Below are 21,504 nucleotides of genomic sequence, written 5' to 3' on the forward strand. Positions count from 1 at the left end.
TTTAATTTAATTATTTTGGTATTGTAGATAATTTCCTAAGAATGTTCAGATTTATGCTGCAGTAACTTGTAGATTATGTCACAATCATTGAGATATCCATTGTTCATTTACCAAAAATATTGTAGTTTTAACTTTTTTTAGCCAATATTTGAGTTAAAAAATTATCTTTTTGTTTTCTTTAATTTTCAGGAAAAGTGTCCAAATCGTGATCACAAACTGTACTTGTCTGTTCTAGTGGATGTACACGATTTTCTTTCAGACAGTGTGTTAGTTCTGGACCAGTCATAAAATTATCAGATCCTTTCCCTCAGTTTCAGTTTTTGTGCTTTTCTTTTTGCTCGACTATGTTATTTTAATTATAAATATAAGGTTGGTGCTTTAGTTCATTGCGTGTTTTTTGATGTTGGTATTCCGGTTGCTATGGGTTTACTTATCAATTGTCATTTTTTTTATTAATAATTCATTGTTGCTGTTTGAGTTTACATATTGTCTTTCTGTAATTTGGAGACAGTGAGTGGAGCTTTGGATGCTAGAAAATGGAATGCCAAGGGAAGAAATCAGAACGTTCCTGACTTATTCTTCTCTTTGAGTTCAGTAGAGGGGTGACAGCAGTGGACATAGCCAGAAACATTTGTGCTGTGTATGGGGATAATGCCATAGAAAAGAGCATGGCTAGAAAATAGTTTTCTTATTTTAGGGAGGATCATTTTGACATCAGTGACTCTCTAAGTTCATGGGCTTGATGGAGATCGTTTAAACACATTAATACACAATGATCCTCAGCTGTGAACTTGAAAACTGGCAAATTTGATGAACTGTGATTATTCCACCTTTGTGCAATATTTGCGTGCAATGGGGAAGTTTAAAAAAAATAGGTGTATGGTACCGCATGCTCAAAGTCAAAATTACAAAAATCAGCATGTGCATTTGTGCATACTCATTATCAGTTGGCTTGTGAACAACCCTGAGCATTCCTATCTTGCATCATTTTGGTGACAAGAAAAATAGTCTTTATGCTAACTTAAGGAAAATAAAGGAGTAGTTGAGCCCAAACAAAGCAGCAACTCCCTGTACAAAGACTTGCACACGTCCGCAAAAGACCATGTTATGCATGTGGTGGAACAGCAACGAGGTGGGGCATTACAAATTGCTTTCCCAAGATGTGACCATGGTTGCTGACATATTGTCAACAACTGAAACATCTTGCAGACTCATTCCAATAAACACCAACCAGGAAGATTGCATGAAGTGATGTTACTCTACAATTACGTCCAGCTGCATTCTGCTAGACTCACAAAGCACTCCACACAGGAGTTGGGTTAGGAAGTCATTCCACACCCACTGTATTCATCTGTTCTTATGCACTTCCATTTCCATCTTTTCTGCTCTCTATTGAATAACTTTCAAGGAAGTTCCTTTCTGGATGAAAATGTGCTCCGAACAAGGCTTGATGAGTTATTCGCCTCAGAACCACATGATTTCTACAGCTGCAGAATGGAAAAGTTATGTCAGTGTTGGCAAGCTTGTAAATAGTGGAGGAGAATGTATTATTGATGACTAGAGTCCCTGTTATACCTATCAGATGATTTTATTAAACTAATTGAAAAATGCTACAAACTTACTCACCAACTTGGTGTTAAATGTTATTTGTTTCTTACCATTAATATTGACATGACTGTACAATCTCCTTCGTTCAGGTTACCTGTATTTGAAAACATCACTTTTTTTCAAGTAATTAGTCATCTGAATAGTTTGATAATGCATGCAACCATTTTAACTCCTGTGCCATTCTCTTCATCTCAGTACTTAACTTTCAACATGTTAATTATTTTTTGGGTAGATTTCCAACCTCTGTCTTCTACAACTTTTCCCCTCTACAGCTCCCTCCAGTGCCGAGTAAGTTATCCTCTGATGTCTTAACACACACCATATCATCCTATCTCTTCTTCTAGTCAGCATTTCCCACATACTACATTTCTGATTGATCTTGTGGGGGACCTCCTCAATTATTATCTTGTCAGTCCACTTGTTTTTCAACATTCTTCTGTAACACCACATTCCAAATTCTTCAGTTCTCTTCTTTTCCATTTTTTTCACAGTACAAGATACAGTGCCATACAATGCTGTGCTCCAGACATTCTCAGAAATCCCTTTCTCAAATTGAGGCCTATGTTTGATACTTGTAGGCTTATTTTGGCAAGAAACATTTGCTTAGACTGAGCTAGTCCACTTCTTAAGTGATATTTGCTTTGTCTGTCATGTGTTATTTTCCTTCCAAGGTGACTGAAGTCCTTCACTTTGCTTACTGTGCGGTCCCCAATTATCCTACTATGTTTGTTGCAAATCTCATTTCTGTGATTCCTCAGTACTTTAGTCTTTCTTTGATTCACACTCTATTATGTGGCACACCATTATTTTCCTGCAACAAACACAGGACAGCTGAAAATTCTCACATTTCATCTGCAGATGCATCTATATGCTCATCCTCATTTGTAGATGTCTTCTTAGTTTTTATTGCTTTGTAGAATTTGTGGTATCCAGTTCAGTGCACATATGAGGTCTTGTTTCTTCTTCGAGTCAATTGGAACTGGCCCGGGATACTTCTTTTGAAGACTGGTTCCTTCTAAGGTTTTAGGGCGACTTGTTTGTGTAAACTGACTTTCCGCCAGTCTTCCCCATGAAATGTATTTGATATGAACAAGATTCCTGGATCATCTGCATCGAAGAGGAGCCTTACAGTATCTCGCAATAACACCTTGTTGCCTTCTACTGTGATATTCTTTTGACTAAATGTAGAACTCAAGTCACTGATTCATACAAAATCTTCTGATGACAGAACATGGACCCAAAATGGTCGCTTTTGTTCACACTTCTTCAGGATTTCCATCCATTCTTGACGGGCATATACAAACTGCACAAGTCGGCGAACACACTGCTCCACAACAGAAAAATCTCTTTTGCTTGGCAACATGGAATGTCCAGGAAGTGGGAAGTGGTGCTCAATGGTGAAAAATCTTCTTTTTGATACAAGCAGCAGCCAAACAAACACAATTCCAGTTTTTATTTTGCCCAATGCAGTTGCCTGAAATTGCAATCAACTTATTCCCTCGTATATTGTTATCTTCAGAATACTTCAGTAAGCAGCTGCCTATTTCCTCTGAACCCCTTGATGCTACTGTTTCATCCCATACAAAGAAATGACCTGGTGACAAATTACAGGGATGAATGCAGAAGTTATATGTCCACAGTTAACTCTTATAGAACATTGGACCTTAGAGAGTTTAGGAGTGGGCAATGCCTGTTGTAGATCAAAAGTTATTACATGACTGTCTTTATTGACCTGCCTGGACTTTTCTGAGATGTAACTTCTTCTGTATATTTATTTCTCTTAACTTTTCCAGGTCATTTTTTGCTTCTATCAGTTGAATTTCATTTGAATCACATGTTGGGCAAGTATCTGATTTGCTGATTTTGGCAGTTTGAATGAAATATTGAAATCTTGAATCAAAATGTGATGATACTTAACCAAAAGATAGAGACTTCACTTTGATATCGGGACAGTCTTCATCTTTATAATGGTTGTAGCAACTTTGCATGGAATATTCCATCGACACACAGGATTTTTCACCATTATCTTTCCTACTGTAGTGACTTTTGTATTTTGGAATACCTTTTATATGTTTTTTGACTAATTGCACATCTTCCTCTGAGTAGGCATGTCGTTTGTTCTTGTTTTTGCCTCTTCTATCTTCTGGTCAAGTAGTAGCCCCTGTTCTGATTTTGGATTGTATGTTTTCTACTCTACCTCTGTTGTGCTACAAATCATAGATGCTTAAAAATGCAACTTTACAGACATCAGTGCTTCAACCATCTTTTATAACACTGTATCGTACAGTGTTGTTACGCCTGCTAATTTCATTGCCTCTGTATCTTCTTTTTATGGGTTCTAGCCGCATGGAACCAAACAAATAAGCATTTTGTCTATTGAAGACCCCAATGTTCCAGAATGACTTGTTTATACTCTGTATAAGCTTCTACCCAATCCGTTCAAAACATCTACAGGAAATGCCAACAAAATTTCTCATCTGTATCACTGTACCTTCTTTTGTAGTATGTTCAAGTCTACTACTCCTTGCAAGTTTCTTCTCTTGTTGTTGTTTGTTCGCTAGCTTTTTTTCTTTTTCTCAATGTTTTCATTATGATGTCTTTATTCCCAGAGTCAGATTGGTTCAATCCTCTTCATTCTATGAAAAAAAAATTTATATGGATAGTGTAGTATTAAAAAAGTGCTGTTAACCAATAAAATGGTAACCTCATTAATGATGAGATGAGTAAAATAGTAACCTGCAAATACGAGAATATTTCTTTTTGTAAACATCCCATGATTTACAGAACACAATGTAGTTGCATTAAAAGACCTGTTGACTCTATCTTCATATCAAGATCTTGTAAAAAGGTTGAATATGGAAATAAAATATGTAGCCTAACTAGCTAGCACAAAGTTAATGGTAACCAGCAAATAATAACATGATGTGGAAAACAAAACTTACTTGACTTGCAGTACAATTAATATAAGTAGAATCTTCTATCTCCTCATTTAAATTGAAATCTGGATCATTAGTTTCATCATCAAAACAATCAGAATCAGTGGAATCTCCACACAATTCCCTGAAAATTATAAAAAAATATCATAACTTCCCTCTCTGCAATCTGCCACTGCCTCCATTTTGAATTTGTGGGTTACCATTGTTTCTCACCAGCATTTGTGGGTTCACACAGAAAGAAATCAACATTGTGCTTCCATCTGTCATCAATAAGATGAACTCGTTACACCACCTAGCATAGGTCAGGGTTACCATTGTCTTACTGTACTTGCTTTGAAAAATTCAAGTTTCAGGGTTACCATTGTCTTGTCCCATACCTTTCATTTGTCATCAGCAAATTTTGTCTGGTATCCTGGCACCCTGTTTTAATCCCATTCTTGGACACTTATTTTATTTCTGTTTTGCTGCTTTGGTTTACAGGTTGAACAGTAGGAGATAGAGAGAGACTGCATTACTGCCTTACGCTCTTTTTAATCCAAGAGCTTCTCTCTTAGTTTGGCATTCATGTTATTTCCTATTGGTTCTTGTACTTACTTTATATTACTCTTTTGTTCTTATAGTGTACACTCATTTTTCTGAGAATTATCATCTTACACCACATTACATCATCAAATGCTTTTTCTAGGGTGAAAAATTCTACAAAACATTTTTGAGTTTTCAAGTGTAATGCCAGAACTACCTCTCTGGTGACTTTACCTTTCATAAAGGCAAACTGATCATTGTGTTACAGGTTCCCAATTACTTTTTCCATTTCTCTGTATATTGATCTAGTCAGCAACTTGGATGCATGAGCTCTCAAACTTATTGTGCAACAATTCTCATGCTGATTGGGTGACAGTTTTCAGTTCTCTCTAAGTCATTATTAAATCTATGTACAGGACCTGGAGAGGAGGTCATTTCTTTTATTGGTGTTCTGAACAATTAGATTAGTGTGTTACAAATTGTCTTTTCAAAAAATTTTGCTGTCTCTTACCTATTGCTACAGTAAATGTTATTGCAACTCCCCAAGAGCACCACATTGTCTTTAGAACTCACTACAATTGTTTTTTGGCCTGAACCACACCAAGTGCAAATCATACTTCCAACAGAAATGTGCACTTAATAATACTGGCTCTCATCTTCCATTGCACAATAGTATTTTATTACCACTTTACTGTGTTATCGCACTGCATTATATAACTTTGGGAAAAAATGTTATATCAATATATCAGTCCAATTACGGGTCTTCTTTTGCAAACAAATTCACTTATATTTACTTTTTCAAGCATATTATGGAAGTGGAATCCATTTTGCATAGGCCTACAAATTTCAGTGCCACTACCTACCTTTATATATATAATGAGTGCGCCTTTGTACCTGTCCCCGCGTGCTCTGAGTGTGTTTACATGCACCACCAGTCCTTCTACCTGGTACTCTGAACATGTCTATGAGTAGACAGGTTCAGAGTACCAGGTAGAAGGACTGGTGGTGTGCTTAAACACGTTCAGAGCACGCGGGGACAGGTACAAAGGCGCACTCATTATATATACAAAGGCGCGTACGTTAACATGTCCAGAGCAGTTAAAGGGTTAATGTTTACACATCAGAGATATAACTTCTTATAACTCTAATTTGGTAGTTTTACTACATGTCCCAGCAGAGAATCAATTTCTGTAGTTAGAAACATATTTTCAGAAAGAGCATGATAACTCTAATATGCACTTCAAGTCTCTCTCAGCACATTCATGAGACAACATTGTGCGCTTTTCCAGCCTTGTACAAGGGAAATGAAACTCCTGCAGTTTACCCTTGAAATGCTATTCTTAACAACTTACTAGCAATTTGTACATTTTTCGCCCACCACGAGGGATTATCTAGTTGTGGAGTATGTTTGGTTTGTGTTGCATATCAAATCTGCACCTTTTTTGTCGCCTGTCAATGAGTAGCACTTATATTTTAAAACATCAAACTGGAGATATTTCTTTTCTAACGGCAAAATTTATGTTTTAATGTTCCCAATATTATCTAGTAACTTTGAAATATCTTAATTTTCATATTTTGTGTATGATTTAGGTTATACTGGTCTGTAATCAACCCCCCCCCCCCCCCAAAAAAAGCATTGATTGCCTGGAACAAGAAAGGAATTCATGAGTAAGTGAGACATTAAATAAGCAAAGAATAACAAAATTAATGGGAAAGCAGGTTAGGGTTTAATGTCAATGCCATTGTAGACATGGAACATGCTCTGATTAGACAATGATGGACCAAGATATTGTCCACTTAAATCCACATTTAGCAGTCCGAGAAACGACTATAAACCTAATCTAGATGTCTGAATGGAGATTTGACACTTGCTCTGAATGTAAGTTTGATACCTTAAATACTAGGGACTTTCCTACTTTCCTTGGCTTCACACAGACAGATGACTTCTCTGACATAGTGGTAAAAAGTAATACACAAACATTTCTCATAAATCAGTCATCTGTTAGCACAAACCATATCTAAATCCCTGTTGTAGTTTCTGAGTTTAGCTTTCACACAGAGCCCAAAAAACATGGTGGGGGAATTCAGTATTATGTGTAGATTGTGCCACTTTCCTCAGTGTAGTTAACAGGGTTAGAAATTAAGTATAAGAGGACACAAACAATGAATCTAATGATTTGATTGATTTTATTTTATATGTTGTTCCAGGAGTCAGACTGGGTTGGCCCCACAAGGAATGTTGTTGACTGTTGATTATTAAGAGATGACTGTATTGTCACTTTTTTATCTTTCTATTACATGGAGAGGCTATAAAATCAGTTTGGGAGAATTAGTTTCCTTCAAGTGTAAATGTTTTGTCACCAGTTGACATGTAGCCTACTGAATTATAACAAGATTGCTGGGATGAGACACACTTCTGTTGGCAATTATTACAAGGTTTTTTAGATGGCAGGTGTGGGCAGCTGTTCTCTACCAAAGATGGATACAGGAGCAAACAAAGAAGACAGTTCATAGATAAAGTATTTCTTTATTACTGTTTGTTTTCAGTCGTTGGACTTGAAGCTGCTAATGTCAGTGTCACAGCATCTCTGGCCTGGTGTCAATAGGTGACAGTGCTGAGTGTGTGTCTCTCCATTGTGGCTGCTACGTCAAGGGAAGTTCTCTTTTAATACCTCAGCAGTAGGGGGGGGGGGGGGGGGGATGAATGGCTCGGATGCCCCTTTTCGGAGTTCTGTAAAAGTGGTGGAATGCTGAGGTGCCTGTTCACCTGAATGCTCTAAGTAGCAGACAGAGGTTTAAAGCCTGGTGATTGCAGAGTTGGCCACCCCATCGATATGGCATTTTGAACAACACAAGCTGGACATCACATTACTGCACAGCTGTTCAATGATGAGGGTTGGTCAGGAGGGGTTAAAATGCATCTGTTCCTGGCTGACTTCTTGGTAGTGATTGCGTTTGTGTGTCACATGCAATGTTCTTGGAATAGAGGCAATGACCGAAGCAGCTGTTGTCATGTGGCAGTGAGTCAATCCGTAGACCATTCCTGATGGCTAGCGTGAGCACATTGACATGCAGCAGTTTGATGAAACAGGGGCGACAACTTCTCCTGGGGTGTTGCGCCTGCACATTGGCAACCGGCTGCAGTTGGTAATCGTTTCCTGGTTGATGTTGATGGTTCCAAGCTATGGTATGGTCTGTCCCATTAGATTATCATGTGACCTTTGTATCATATAGATGCTCGTGATTGCACACACACAGTATGTCATTAGTCACAGTTTCTATGCAGCCTTGCTTCTTATTTTGTTGTTTATTGGAATCCTGTTGCATAGGACTTCTTTTAAGTACATTCCAGGTCCAGGATAATTTTAATGGAATTAGTTTTTGATGAGATATTAAACCCTTACGTTCTGACCTTTCTTTCCATTTGAATTGCCCCTGGATATAAGTACTGATATTCACTTGCGACTGAGTTTTCTAAAAAGTGTTCGCTGTCTCGGTTTTTTATTCAGTTGATCACTGTCATTCGATAAAATAAATACAAATAAGCATGATGTGTGTGTGTGTGTGTGTGTGTGTGTGTGTGTGTGTGTGTGTGTGTGTGTGTTCAAGAATAACGCACAAAAATAACATTGTAACTGTAATAGCTTCATTTCTGAACAATTCTTTGCTGAATATTCATTATGAATTTAGTATTTTTTAATGGGACACCACCATAAAGCTGCTAAAAATTTTTGCTTTTCTGTGGCTAGTTTTGACATTTATGGTTGTTTCTCATCAAAATTCATGTTATAAAAGCTGTGGAGCAGAACTTAAAAGAAGATTTTATGAATGTATGTGTTAAATTATTAGTTTTGAGTTATTGATTTAAATCACTGCAATCTTATGAACTACTTGACTATGTTGCATGTTTTTAGTCTTCTATTATTTAGTTGTTTAATTGTTATAGAAATAAAGGTAATAATTCAAGAAGGAATTTAATATTTTTCTAAAATAGTGTAGTTATGGTGTCATTCATATTTTTCTGCGATACACGAGGTCCGTTCAAAAAACTCTGGAACTTTGTCCACAAAATTTTTCTGCACTTACCTTCTACTTATTGTGCATTGTCTCTTTCGAAATACTCTCCTCCACAATTGATGCATCACTCTTGATTCCGTCTTCATTTCTAGAGCAGGCTTGGTATGCCTCTTGCTGGAGTGTGCAAAGGCCCGTCTGCAGATTTTCTGTTATCTCGTCTATCATTGCAAATCTTCATCCTTTCAAAGGGATTTTCATGGAAATTAAAAAAAAGGTCCACAGGGGCCACGTCTGGAGGGTACAGAGGATGAGGCAGTTCAGTAATTTCATTTTTTGTGCAGTAGTCAAGTGCCAAAGGGATGAATGTGTGGTTGCATCATTGTGGCACAAGCGCCATGAATTGTCTCACTACATTTTAGGCCATTTCCTTTTCATATTTTCTTGCAGGCATCGCATCATGTCCCGATAGTACCATTGATTAACACTTTGTCCTTGTGCCATGGTTCTTTATGAACTAATCCTTCAAAGTCACAGAAAACTATCAGCATGACATTGGCTTTTGACCTGACCTGCTGAGATTTTTTGGTCTTGAAGAACCTTTTTTGATCCATTGTGGAGATTGAATCTTGGTCTCAACATCAATAACTGCAGACCCACATCTGATTACCAGTTGCCATTCTCTTAAAAAACATCTCATTCTCATTAGCATGATCCAAAAGCTCTTCACAGATTGTGAGGCAGTATTTCTGGTCTTGACTCATGAGCCGTGGGAGGAACTTGGTGGCAGTGTGATGCATTCCAAGATGCTGTGTCACAATTTCATTACATGATCCAACTGAAATGTTATTCTTGTGCAGTCTCTCGGACAATCAGTCTTCGATTGGCACTCACAATTTCATTGATGTTCCTGACATGAGCATTGTTGGTAGATGTTGAAGGGCGTCCTGAAGACTGGTCATTTGTAACTTCTGCCAGCCCATTTTTAAGCCTTGTGAACCGTTTGTAACACACAGTACAGCTTAAGCACTCATCACTGTTGGCTTCCTGCATCAGTTTCTCTCTCTCTCTGTGAAGTTTTTATTGAGTTTCATGCAAAACTTAATGCAGTTGCGTTGCTCCTGCAACTGTGCCACCTCGAAATTCGCAAACTGTGCGACTCAATGTTGTATTCAATACAGCACTGAACATTACCTAATAGACGTACAACAATGAAACTTCTGGCAGTTACACATTAAACATAGGTGTCTGCAGGGATGCCATCGCATTTCGCTCCAACACACCATTGGCACAAAATTAAGAATGTTCCAGAATTTTTTGAACAGACCTTGTATGTCTTTTGCTGCTCCAGCCTCTCTTTTTGTCCCTAGGAAGTATGGTATATGAAAAGTGGGTATTATGAAATAATGCAATGTGGAACATTCAGGCACTGTTTGTGGATTAATTATTATTCGTACTTTCTAATGAACTTAGTTATGATAATGTGCAATATATATTCACAGTATGCTACTGTGCAATATATGTTCACATTTTCTCTCTGCCGCCCCCTCGCCCCCCTCCCCCCATCTCTATCTATCTATCTATCTATCTATCTATCTCCTAGAAAGTTCATTATGAGTTGTCATATTTCTAGGAGATAGTGCTACAATAACTGTACCTTCTAATGTGTTACTTCAAAGAACTATTGTATTTTTTTTTTTATTTTAGTCTTTTTATTTGTTGAATTACATGGCTCTTACAAAAGAAATTTCTTTTCAGCAGACATAGGATTATGGGGATGTGGATATGAAACTTTGCATTCATGACTGCTGTTGGCTATGCAGTAGTGATATTACCACAAATCATCATTATTAGGAAATGACATCAAGTCATGTGAGTAATGTGACCACAGAGAACTCGCAGAAGATGAACATTTTCACAATATGGGTTTGGTGGTTTAACTGTGGTGTTCCACTCAATCTTCATACATAACAGTATTCGCTAAGTGGTGGAGGTCAATTTAGATGAGTTTTAGGCATAGTTTGGTCTTTCAGAAGGGTCATCACGGGAACTTCCAGCATGATTTCTATTTCAGCTTTGTCTTCATCTAATAACCCACATGGTTTTTTGTACCGGAAATTTGGGCTTCTTCACATTTTATTGAAACAAAATTCAGATGTCTCCATATAATAGTTTCTCAGTAACAATCACATAAGTTACTTTTTTCTGTAGGATATATGCATGTTAATAGCACATTTTAACACAGGTAATTAAGTCCTGCTTAGTGTAATACTTTGGATAACTTGTCTGCACACTTAGTAAATATATAAGAAATGTACTTGAAGCTGTTTTTACTACGGTGAAGGTTTAACATATCCACATCTGTGATTCAAGTAAAGTCTTTATGTGTAAAACTTTGTTCAATAATATTGAAAAACTGTATTTAATGCACAAAGATATGTTTTATTGGGTCAGTTGGATACCATTAAGTGTCAGACAATTTCATGGAACTAATTACACTAATTATATTAATAAATAATCAATTTGTGAAGTTATATTTGAATAGATAAAAAAATCTACCCGCACATGTAAAAGTTAAGGAAATATGCAAGCATTTGGAGCCAGTGGCTCCTTCTGGCAGAAGGGCTGAAGGGGAAAGGACAGGGATGAGGAGAAAGACTGGCGAGATTTAGGGAATAAGAGAGCTGCAGAAATGTTGTCCAGAAGCTTGGGTCAGGGGAGACTTACCAGATGGTAAGTGTTTCTGTTCTCACACCAGGCCTTTCCCAGAGCGAGCCGCCCTCACCCAGCCAAATTCTGGCATAGTTTGATACTTGCAAAAGCTGCTTATTTGTTGAAAAGTGTTTAATTTTATAAAAAGCTGAATCATCCATCTCTAACATAATTGGTCCCTTAGCGTGGACTTCCTAGTGATAATAGACAAGGTTGTGAAAGGGCCTAGTCTGAGACAGTATTGAGTCGAACAGTGTTCACATTAGTGGGGTGGTGCATGGTTGGTTCTCCCCATGAGTCTGGCCCATAAGAGCAGCCCTCCATGTCTTTTTAAATGTTGACATTGTTACAGATTCTGAAAAAAAAAGCAGCAAATTATTTCCACAAGACACCATCATAGTAACACTGCTTATAAAGAAAGACTCCTTTGCTCAGTTTATAAATTGAATTTTCAACTAAGGCACTGATAACCATACTGTTGAGTGCCCAAGACTGCCACCATCATACTTAACAACAATTGATTTGAATTGATGGAAAAGGGCAACTTTTATAGTTTGATATAGAATCATAAATAATAGGTGTATTTGAATATCCTGTTTGTCAGGTATGTAATAAATTACGCTATTACACTGACTATTTGATGTAATGGCTGACCATTTAGAGTTGCTGAATATTTGCAAAAGATTTCTCGTACTTTGTTTTACCGGATGAAAATACACAAAATTGTTTAGTAGTTAACATTAGAGTGGTAAGTTTGAATTCTTGTAGGCTGTATTGGGGCTAACCAAGTTCGGTACTACCCCAGAGTTCGTCCTTCAGTGCCAGATATTTTATTTACTTCCTTGGTGACATCAGCTTATTGGGACATTGGCCAAAGCCCAAAAACCAAGATTTTCACCAGGAAATCAACCACTGGCCTCGACTGTATAATTTCACAAGTCACAATATATTTTGTACAGTTATATTGTAGACGACTCAGGTGCAACTGTAACAGTTCATTTGGGTGCATCTTTGACTGGACAGACAGACCATATGAGACCAAGTTCCTCCATATCTGGCTGATCTTTATCTGCAACAAAGGTTGAAAATAGTGGTGTGATATAATCTACACGGCAGGAAACATGCGACACCTGTAGAATTTGTCAAGCAAGACAAGTGATTCTTGGTGCACTCTGATTTTAGAGGCAGCTTTATGTTCTGTGCAAATGAGCTTATAATGCATCTAACATTACTTGACCCATATACACAAGAGTATTGCATGTATGTTAGTAAGCTTCGTGGCTTTCTCTGCAGTACCGTAAAAACTGATCATAAAATTTTGAAAACCTGTCTTCACAGAACATACTGATCTTCTGTACCTATGAATTGTGCAGAGGTTCTGATTGTAAAATTAGGATTGGACCAAGAACACAAGTGTCACAGCAATCCCTTTCATCTCCACAGCATCTGTGAATGGATTGCGGACAATGACAAGTAATAATTTATGACACTCCCCATTGCAACTGTTTGCCACATAGGTGTAAATATAGAGGTAGAAGTGTGGATTTTGATAAGATTTTACTCTAGTAGCTCTTTGTGACTACTTAACACCAGAATATTCAAAATATGGAAGTAGCATCTTACAATAATGATAATTTCAGGATATAATTTTTATTTCAAAGACATGTTTAATTATTGTTTAAGATAAACCTTATGGGAATAGGAGCAGAAGTTATTCTTCAAAACAATAATGTTCAAGCACCCACAGAAGGTCAGTTTGGACACTATTGGAAGGATTACAATAACTACGGAATGGATTGGCCAGTGAGATCACTGCTCAGCAGTGTGGGATCCGCACCAGGTAGGGTTGATAGAAGAGATAGAGAAGATCCAACGGAGAGCAGCGCGCTTCGTTACAGGATCATTTAGTAATTGCGAAAGCGTTACGGAGATGATAGATAAACTCCAGTGGAAGACTCTGCAGGAGAGACGCTCAGTAGCTCGGTACGGGCTTTTGTTAAAGTTTCGAGAACATACCTTCACCGAAGAGTCAAGCAGTATATTGCTCCCTCCTACGTATATCTCGCGAAGAGACCATGAGGATAAAATCAGAGAGATTAGAGCCCACACAGAAGCATACCGACAATCCTTCTTTCCACGTACAATACGAGACTGGAATAGAAGGGAGAACCGATAGAGGTACTCAGGGTACCCTCCGCCACACACCGTCAGGTGGCTTGCGGAGTACGGATGTAGATGTAGATGTAGACTTTCATTCTACCGAGTGCTCCATTTTTATGCATCTTTGTGTGTTCCTCCTTGAACAAATTGTGCAAGAATTGTGAAGTTCTGTTGAAAGACAGTGTAACGAAAATAAGGAATCTCATATCAAAATGAATGAAAGAAATTTGATTCAAAATCAGAATGACATTCAGTATTCTTAGAGAGACTAAAATGGGTGTGAATTACATTGCTACTAAGATTCTAAATGTAAATAAAATTAGTGCAAATATTTGGAAAGAAGTTTTGTCTAATTATCAAAGCATATGAAAATTGTACCCAGTTTTCTTCAGTGAATAATAATCACAGTGAAATCTGGGTCCTCATGTGCAACCCAAAAACAAAAAGGAATAGTTAATAGTGGCACACTGGAGCTTCACCAAAATGGAAAAGAAGTGAAAGAACGTAGAAAATGTATTCTCATTGTATTTAATAGCAGAAGCGCCATTGACAAGGTGTTTGTGCTGATGAAATGTGCATATTGCATTCAGGTACTCAGTCATGTGGGACTAAAGCTTAGCTCATCCACATGAAATCCATCATGTATTGTTCAACATGATGACCTGTCAAACAACACTGTGTTATTGACAAGGAAGTTTTTGAGTACCAGAAACACTCCAACCCTCCTTAAGCCACCCTATCATACAAGTGTGGCATTATGTGATTTCATTTAGGTGTCTCATACAAGGGCCGGGATGGTCTCTGTGAAAAGGCATGGCCAACTTCCTTCCCTTATCCGATGGCACCTTGCTATTTGGTCCCCTCACCACAAATAAACCAGACAACCTACCAATCAACCAACCTCATGCAAGGTTTTACCATAAAGGCAACCATTTAGGCCCATCAAAAATGTCCCAGCAGCTGCAACAAGTATCTTGATTCAGTGTCTCCACTGAAGATTGATAGCACTGTTATGGAGAGTGGCAGTAACATTGTAGACACTTAAACGGCCTAATTTGAATCCTACGTACTGTCTTTGAATTTAAGTTCAGTTTTATAATAGTGTTTCATCTTGAAGCAATATTTGATACTACTATCTTTTAGAGACATGCATGTGGGATACACCTGTTCTTATTTCATGTCAGAAGAAGGTTACTGTTCTGTCAGTACCTTGAATTTTGAGTGATTAATCAGTTCAATTGTTAAATGTTCTTGATAACAACATGTTTATAGGCAAGCCATTCTGCTTGTTACATTCATTTAATTGCTGCTGCTATTTTTTTTTCTTCCTCCCCTCTCCACCGCCACCATTTCTGCTATCTGCTCCAGGCAAATATGGAAATCATAACTGATCCCTTCAGTATTCCTCAACTAATTAATGAGAAATATTTGGGAAAAACTTAATGGAAATGTAACTGATTAACTGTGAGTTTTTGCTGTGGTTGATGTGCTACAATGTCTACGAAATTAAGATACATATAGGCATTTATGTTTTCTGTGAAAACTGTACTATGTGGGCAAGAGCATAGTTATTAAATATCACTTTCTTTTTGCAGCTGGACAGTTGGAAATATTTTTGAACAGGTTATTTTGAAACCATTTTGGTAACATTGTTTCCAGTTGAAAAATTGCAACTCTTTAACTTCTCATACAACAATTTCACCTTTTTTTCTACATTTTCTCATTACAAGGTCCATGGACGTGTTCATAGCGGGGAGAAGCCATATCAGTGCAAAGTGTGTAAAAAGGCCTTTGCACACTCAGCTGCTCTGAAGATGCACATTCGAAGACATACAGGTGAGAAACCATTCAAATGCCTTCTCTGCCCATCAGCAGCATTTGCTCAGTTGCCTCATCTCAAAAAGCATATGCTGTGTATTCATAAAACAGCAAAACCTTACTTATGTATTCGCTGCCGAGAGTTTTTCAAGACAAAAAATGACTTGGAAACGCATGAACAGACATGCAAAGCAGAAGAAGTTAACCATGCATGTGAGGACGGTGGTGACTCTCTGGATAAAGTAAAAGACAGTGACGATAAGGACAAATCACTTGTACCTCCCATGCCAATAGCAAAAATGAGAATGTTATTGGCAATACTTCTAAAAAGGATCTCAACATCTGAAAGGCTTGAGCAGTTAGGTTTCGGGGAGCGCCTCATTGATGACGTACTGTGTGAATCAATTGAAATGTCAGGTAGAAAACCTTGTTCTGACAAAGGTATGGATGAAGGCGAGAGGTTGAAAAAAAATGTTGAGATTCTTTTGGAATGGACAGTACCGAAACGATTCATGGATAGGTTTCAGAAGGAGGGTAGATCTGCAGAAGCACTCTTAGAAGAACTCACATCGTAATGTATCAGGTTGGTTAGGTATTTATACACGATCACAGAACTAAAGAGGAAATTGTTTTTATGAAATGAAACCAAACATTGTTATTGTGACTGAAATGTTTATTTTTCAATGTCCAATACAAAGATAAATACATATAAATAATCTTTTTATACTAAAATATATCATATTATTTTTAATCTTGTTTATTTTTATATTATTTTCATAAAGTCAGAGAATTTCAAGAAAATGATTTTAGCCATCAGCTTGCCTATTTTGTGTATTAAAACAAATTTTATAAATGATTGCCTAGAATACATATGATTATTGTGATGGTAGTGCTGTGTGCTGATTCGTATATCAGCTGCTTATTGTGTTCAATATCTTTAGGGTCAGATATTTGTAATTTAATCTAACAGAAAGGCTACCTGTAGACTTTGTGGATTTGCCTACTGCAATGTGCATTCAAGACGTTTGTTCATCTCTTAATTTTTCTCAAAGTTGGCTACATGCATAAAAATATGTTTGTTAAAATAAAAAGAACCAGCATGTCATGTTTTTACCTTAAACTGGGACTGTACTGTGTGGCAGAATCCATTGTTATGTTGAACAAGGTGAAATAGTTCAATTTTTAATGTAAGATATAATTATTATTTGTGTGCAGTTTCAGGACAACATTTAATGTGAGACAGTAATTACAAAAATAGTTTTGTGTTAACCATCTCTTTACTAGAGGAAGATAATGCAGAAAAGTGAGGATCAATTATATTCTCTCAGGAATTGCTTTATTTAGATAGTGATATTATTATTTTTTTCTCCCCCCCCCTCCCCCCTTCTTCCTAACTTAAAATACAACACGAAGCCTGTACTGGAATTTCCAGTTTTTATGATAATCAAATTTGCTGCAGATAATAGTATCTCTGTGCAAAGCTTAGGCATTTGAAACAAATTTTTTTAAGGACATCATATTTGCCATTGACTGTAGAAATTATGTATTTCATAATTGCAGTTTAGCCCTTAAGGCCATTATCAAATGGTGGTGCAAAAGATTTTGCGTCAACACATGTCGCAGTTTAAAACCCTCTGAGGTACTATATGTTTGCAGCTGAAAAGTCACTGACGTGGAAGACAGATACAAATTTGTAGTTCGTTCTGTGGTGAAAGATAGTTAAAAACAACTGATAAATACAAAACCATGTATTTATCTGTTAGGACCACCACAGTGGGAGGCTTTCTCTTCCTATAACTCCTCCTGAGCTGATTGAGAACTTTCACACCTCTCACAGGCAACATACCAATTTGCACTGTACATACCTCATGCTGTCAAACTGAAATAATTGCCATCAGTGCATAGCTGCAGGCAGTGAGGGGAACGACCCAAAAAAAAGAAAAGAAAAATCAGGAACACAAACAGCACTCCCCAAACACTCACACAGGCAAAAAATTCTTATGTGTGATATTTTGTGTTGAAAATGGACGAAAAATTATGAAACATTTGCTCTTCCTGCCTTGTTCTGTTTAAAAATTTGGTCCAATTGTCAACAATTAACACTATGTCCAGCTCACACAATGTATTTTTGAACTATTGTCATGGTAGATCCTATAATAATGTTCAGTCGTACTGACCGAAGAAAGACATTGTGTGAATTTTTTGCCCCTTCTCCTTAATCAAGTTTTAACTTGCAGATGGGAATGACTTTTCATGTTGATTGTGTAGAATTTTCTGTGTGTTTATTTCATATTTTAATGTGTTTACTATCTTGCCAGACAAGTCAATGTACCATTATTCAGTCATCTTTTATGCATATGACAAAATATTTTGGTGTTTAAAAAAAAAAAAAAAAAGAATGGGGGGGGGGGGAGGAGGGAAGGAGGGGGGAGGGAAGACAACTTTACACAACAATTGAGCTTTAAAGTATGGTACCATTATAGTTTTTGTATAAAAAAATAAATATTTATGCAACATAAGTAAAAGAAAAGAGTGGAACTGTAATAAATGAAAAAAAAAATCAACTGTTTCAGCATTGCTGGCAGGTTCTGTACATTAGTACTTGTAATTGAAATACTGTAACAAATTTTACCAAAGATTTTAATTGTCAGATGATGAAGTTACAGATGAAAATTTTGTTAACAGAAATAAACTATTAAAAATACTGCTTACCAATGCAGTCAGATATTATTATGTCAGCAATATTGTTGTAATTAGTACCATAAAATGCAAGTTCAGAACAAAGATGAGTTCTGTCTCGGGAGCCAATGGAAAAAAAAGAGTGGATGGATCACTATGAAGTGAGCGAAGAAGTTTCCCTACGTGCAGAGTGGAATCTTCGATTTTTGCAAATGTGTGTCTCTCTTGGCAAGGTCACAACATTCCTTATGGTGTGACTCATTGATGTTTGTTGATTTTTATTTTTATTTTCCTTTCCATTGCCTGAAAGGTAATTACTTGTGTAGTTTTATATTTTGACTATGCAACTTGCAATTCTTGTAACATTAGCAATAATGTGACCATAATATCTTGTTAGTATGCACTCAAACTCTTACATTCTGTTAGCTTGAGTACACTCAGGTTTAGCCATTGAACTGCAGTTTTTCTGAATGTGCTATAAATTAAGGGTTATAACTTTTAAAGGTCACTGCCTTGTTACCAAAAACAAACTTTCATCTGAGGATATTTTTTGTTTTGAAGTTTTAACAGCTGTAATGTAAGCATTTTTCTGTAATGATGATTGAAAAGCTTATTTTTGAGGTGTCTTAAATCCATTAAATGGCAAACAACAGAAATCACAACTTTATTTTTGAAAGGTGTGAGTCAGATATAACTTCAGAATGTTATGTTTTGCTACCATTTGGTAAAGTTTCACACTGAGTTACAAAAACTGTAAACCTATGGAATTGTTGAAAATGGTGACATGACCTGGAGACGTTTTGGGAAGAAGGACTTGTTTAAAAATGTCATTAAATTTCATTTAATAAAGTCAGATATCAAATAATTAACACAAATTCAGTATTTGTTTGTATCTCAAAAGACAGGCTCTGGTGAAGACAGGACTGCCAGAATAACATTGCAGTATGCTGCTTCAAGATATCTGTATACTTAAAATAATTTGATATCTTCAGACTCCTGTTCCTTAAGAGTATGAAGTATGAGGAGGTCTGAATAGGTGGTTGTGTGATTCACTTCACTGGCTGTTATATCAATGTATTTCATTCCTGCTATATTGAAGTCCATTTTGGACTTCCATAAGTCACCTAGTGGAATCTCTCCAGTCAGTGGGAAACCATTTCTCACTTAGTACATGTAGACAGCTAAATTTCTGATTATCCTATGGTTTAATTAGTAGCAAACTTTGTTCCATTTTCCACAGTTGATTTCTGCTTTTCTGGAACCTAAGCAACTAGTAAAATGTTTTTGCAATGGGAAAAGAATGTTGGCTGTTGTATCAAACACTTCGGCCACTACTCAACTTTGGTACAATAATTGTATGAAAACAGTTGCAGACAGCACAAGTAAATAAAAGTAGTTCCAAATTTCCCAATGTAATGTTTAGGCTACCAGCTAGTCATTGCAGTGAGCCATCGCTGGCATGTTTATGTACTTTGCCTTTCTTATATTGCTTATTCTAGATGTGTTTGAGATCTCTTTCTGCTGGAACAACCCTTCTGGCAATACACGAATTAATCCATCAGCACCAAATTGCCATCATTTCACTGTATGTAGCGATGAGAGCATGGAAGAAGCTATGTCATCACATGATGTGTTTGCATCCATGGATTGGCCGGGAAGAGTTAATATAGTGGAAACAAAACAGCAGGCATGTAAGAGGATTAAAATAATAAATTTTCAAACCATCTGTAACATGACAAATAAGGCAGTCTGCCAGAGAACAACTGAGTAATATAGAAATAACATAATAAAGATAAAATTTTAGATTTGAGACACTTCAGAAATAAACTCTTTAGCTGTTCAGTAAGTAGACAACTCATAATTCTTTATTTAAATATTGTACTGTTTTGTTCTCTTTTTTGCTGTTCTCACTAGTAGTTAATTCTTTACTTGTGTGCCAAATGTTATTCTTTTTCCTCATAAGGTAGACTGATTCTATTTTATTTTGGTATATGAAAATGTGTTGACAGTTACGTCACTAGAAAGAAATCCAGTGCAATTTCTACCTTCATAGCCAGTCTGTATTTGAATATTGCAAGTATTTCCAGGAGACATTTTTGATTCTCTTCCTATGTAAATTACAGTAACAGCTTGCAGGATCCTAGCACCTCAAAGTTCCTAAGTTCCTACTACTGTGCCATGGGTTTGTACTGGATATTGATTCTCTTTTCTGAAAACAAAGAAGTGCAATTTGGAAGACCTAGTCTTATGGTTATAATTTCATAGCAATATTTTGTAATTACAGTAAGAAATGTTTAATATATGACCATTGTTTGTTATAAAATTTAGTCTGACTTCTTGTACAAACAATGTAAAATGTTGTATTGTGCAAAGTAAATGATAATTCTTTTTTTCTGAGCTGAATCCAAACAAACATTTATTTATTTATTTGCATGTATTGAAGACAAATAATGCCCACATAGTTAATAAAAAAAAAACCTATCTCCATTCTCATCTTCAATAATTATCAATAGCAGCGAGTGGTGTTATAAATTTGGCATATTATGCATTAAGTGCAAAACAGAGGGGAAGCATGCACAGTACTCAAGCATTATTTGTAATTTGTTACACAGTTTGAGGGAGAACACAATCTCAGGTACCATTCATATTCAAACAGTGGAGAATCGAGGGTGGAAAATGACAATATTATGAAAATGACAGTGTTACTCACCACATAGAGGAAACACTGAGTTGCAGAAAAGCACAACAAAAAGACTGTTATGAATTGAACTTTAGGCCAGAAGGGCCTCTTCTATACACACACACACACACACACACACACACACACACACACACACACACACACAGTCCACTGTCTGGCAGCTGAGGAGGCTGGATGGCAGCTGTGTCAGATGGGAGAAGCAATCTGTGGGCGGTGTGGGTAAAGAGGAGGTTGTGGTAGGGAGGGGGAGCGATGGCAGGTTAGGGGTGGGGGAAGGTGTAGTGCCATTCGTGGGAGCATGCAGGGATGTGAATGGGGCAGGGTAGGGCTGCTAGGTGCAGTCAGAAGGTTTGG

The 21,504-nt window shown here is 36.9% G+C and overlaps 1 protein-coding gene across 1 annotated transcript in view; it reads left to right on the forward strand.

Annotated features, from left to right (window-relative positions):
* LOC126355169 (gastrula zinc finger protein XlCGF57.1-like) overlaps nt 1–20,846 on the forward strand; it is a 60,497-nt gene extending 39,651 nt beyond the window's left edge. Inside the window, exon 3 of the mRNA XM_050005380.1 lies at nt 15,683–20,846. Within this exon, the coding sequence (XP_049861337.1) occupies nt 15,683–16,345 (663 nt within the window). The 3' untranslated portion in view covers nt 16,346–20,846. The remainder of the gene's footprint in view (nt 1–15,682) is intronic.
* The last annotated feature ends 658 nt before the right edge of the window (nt 20,847–21,504 follow it).

The sequence above is a fragment of the Schistocerca gregaria genome, chromosome 3 (assembly GCF_023897955.1).
Source record: "Schistocerca gregaria isolate iqSchGreg1 chromosome 3, iqSchGreg1.2, whole genome shotgun sequence".
NCBI classification, from domain to species: domain Eukaryota; kingdom Metazoa; phylum Arthropoda; class Insecta; order Orthoptera; family Acrididae; genus Schistocerca; species Schistocerca gregaria.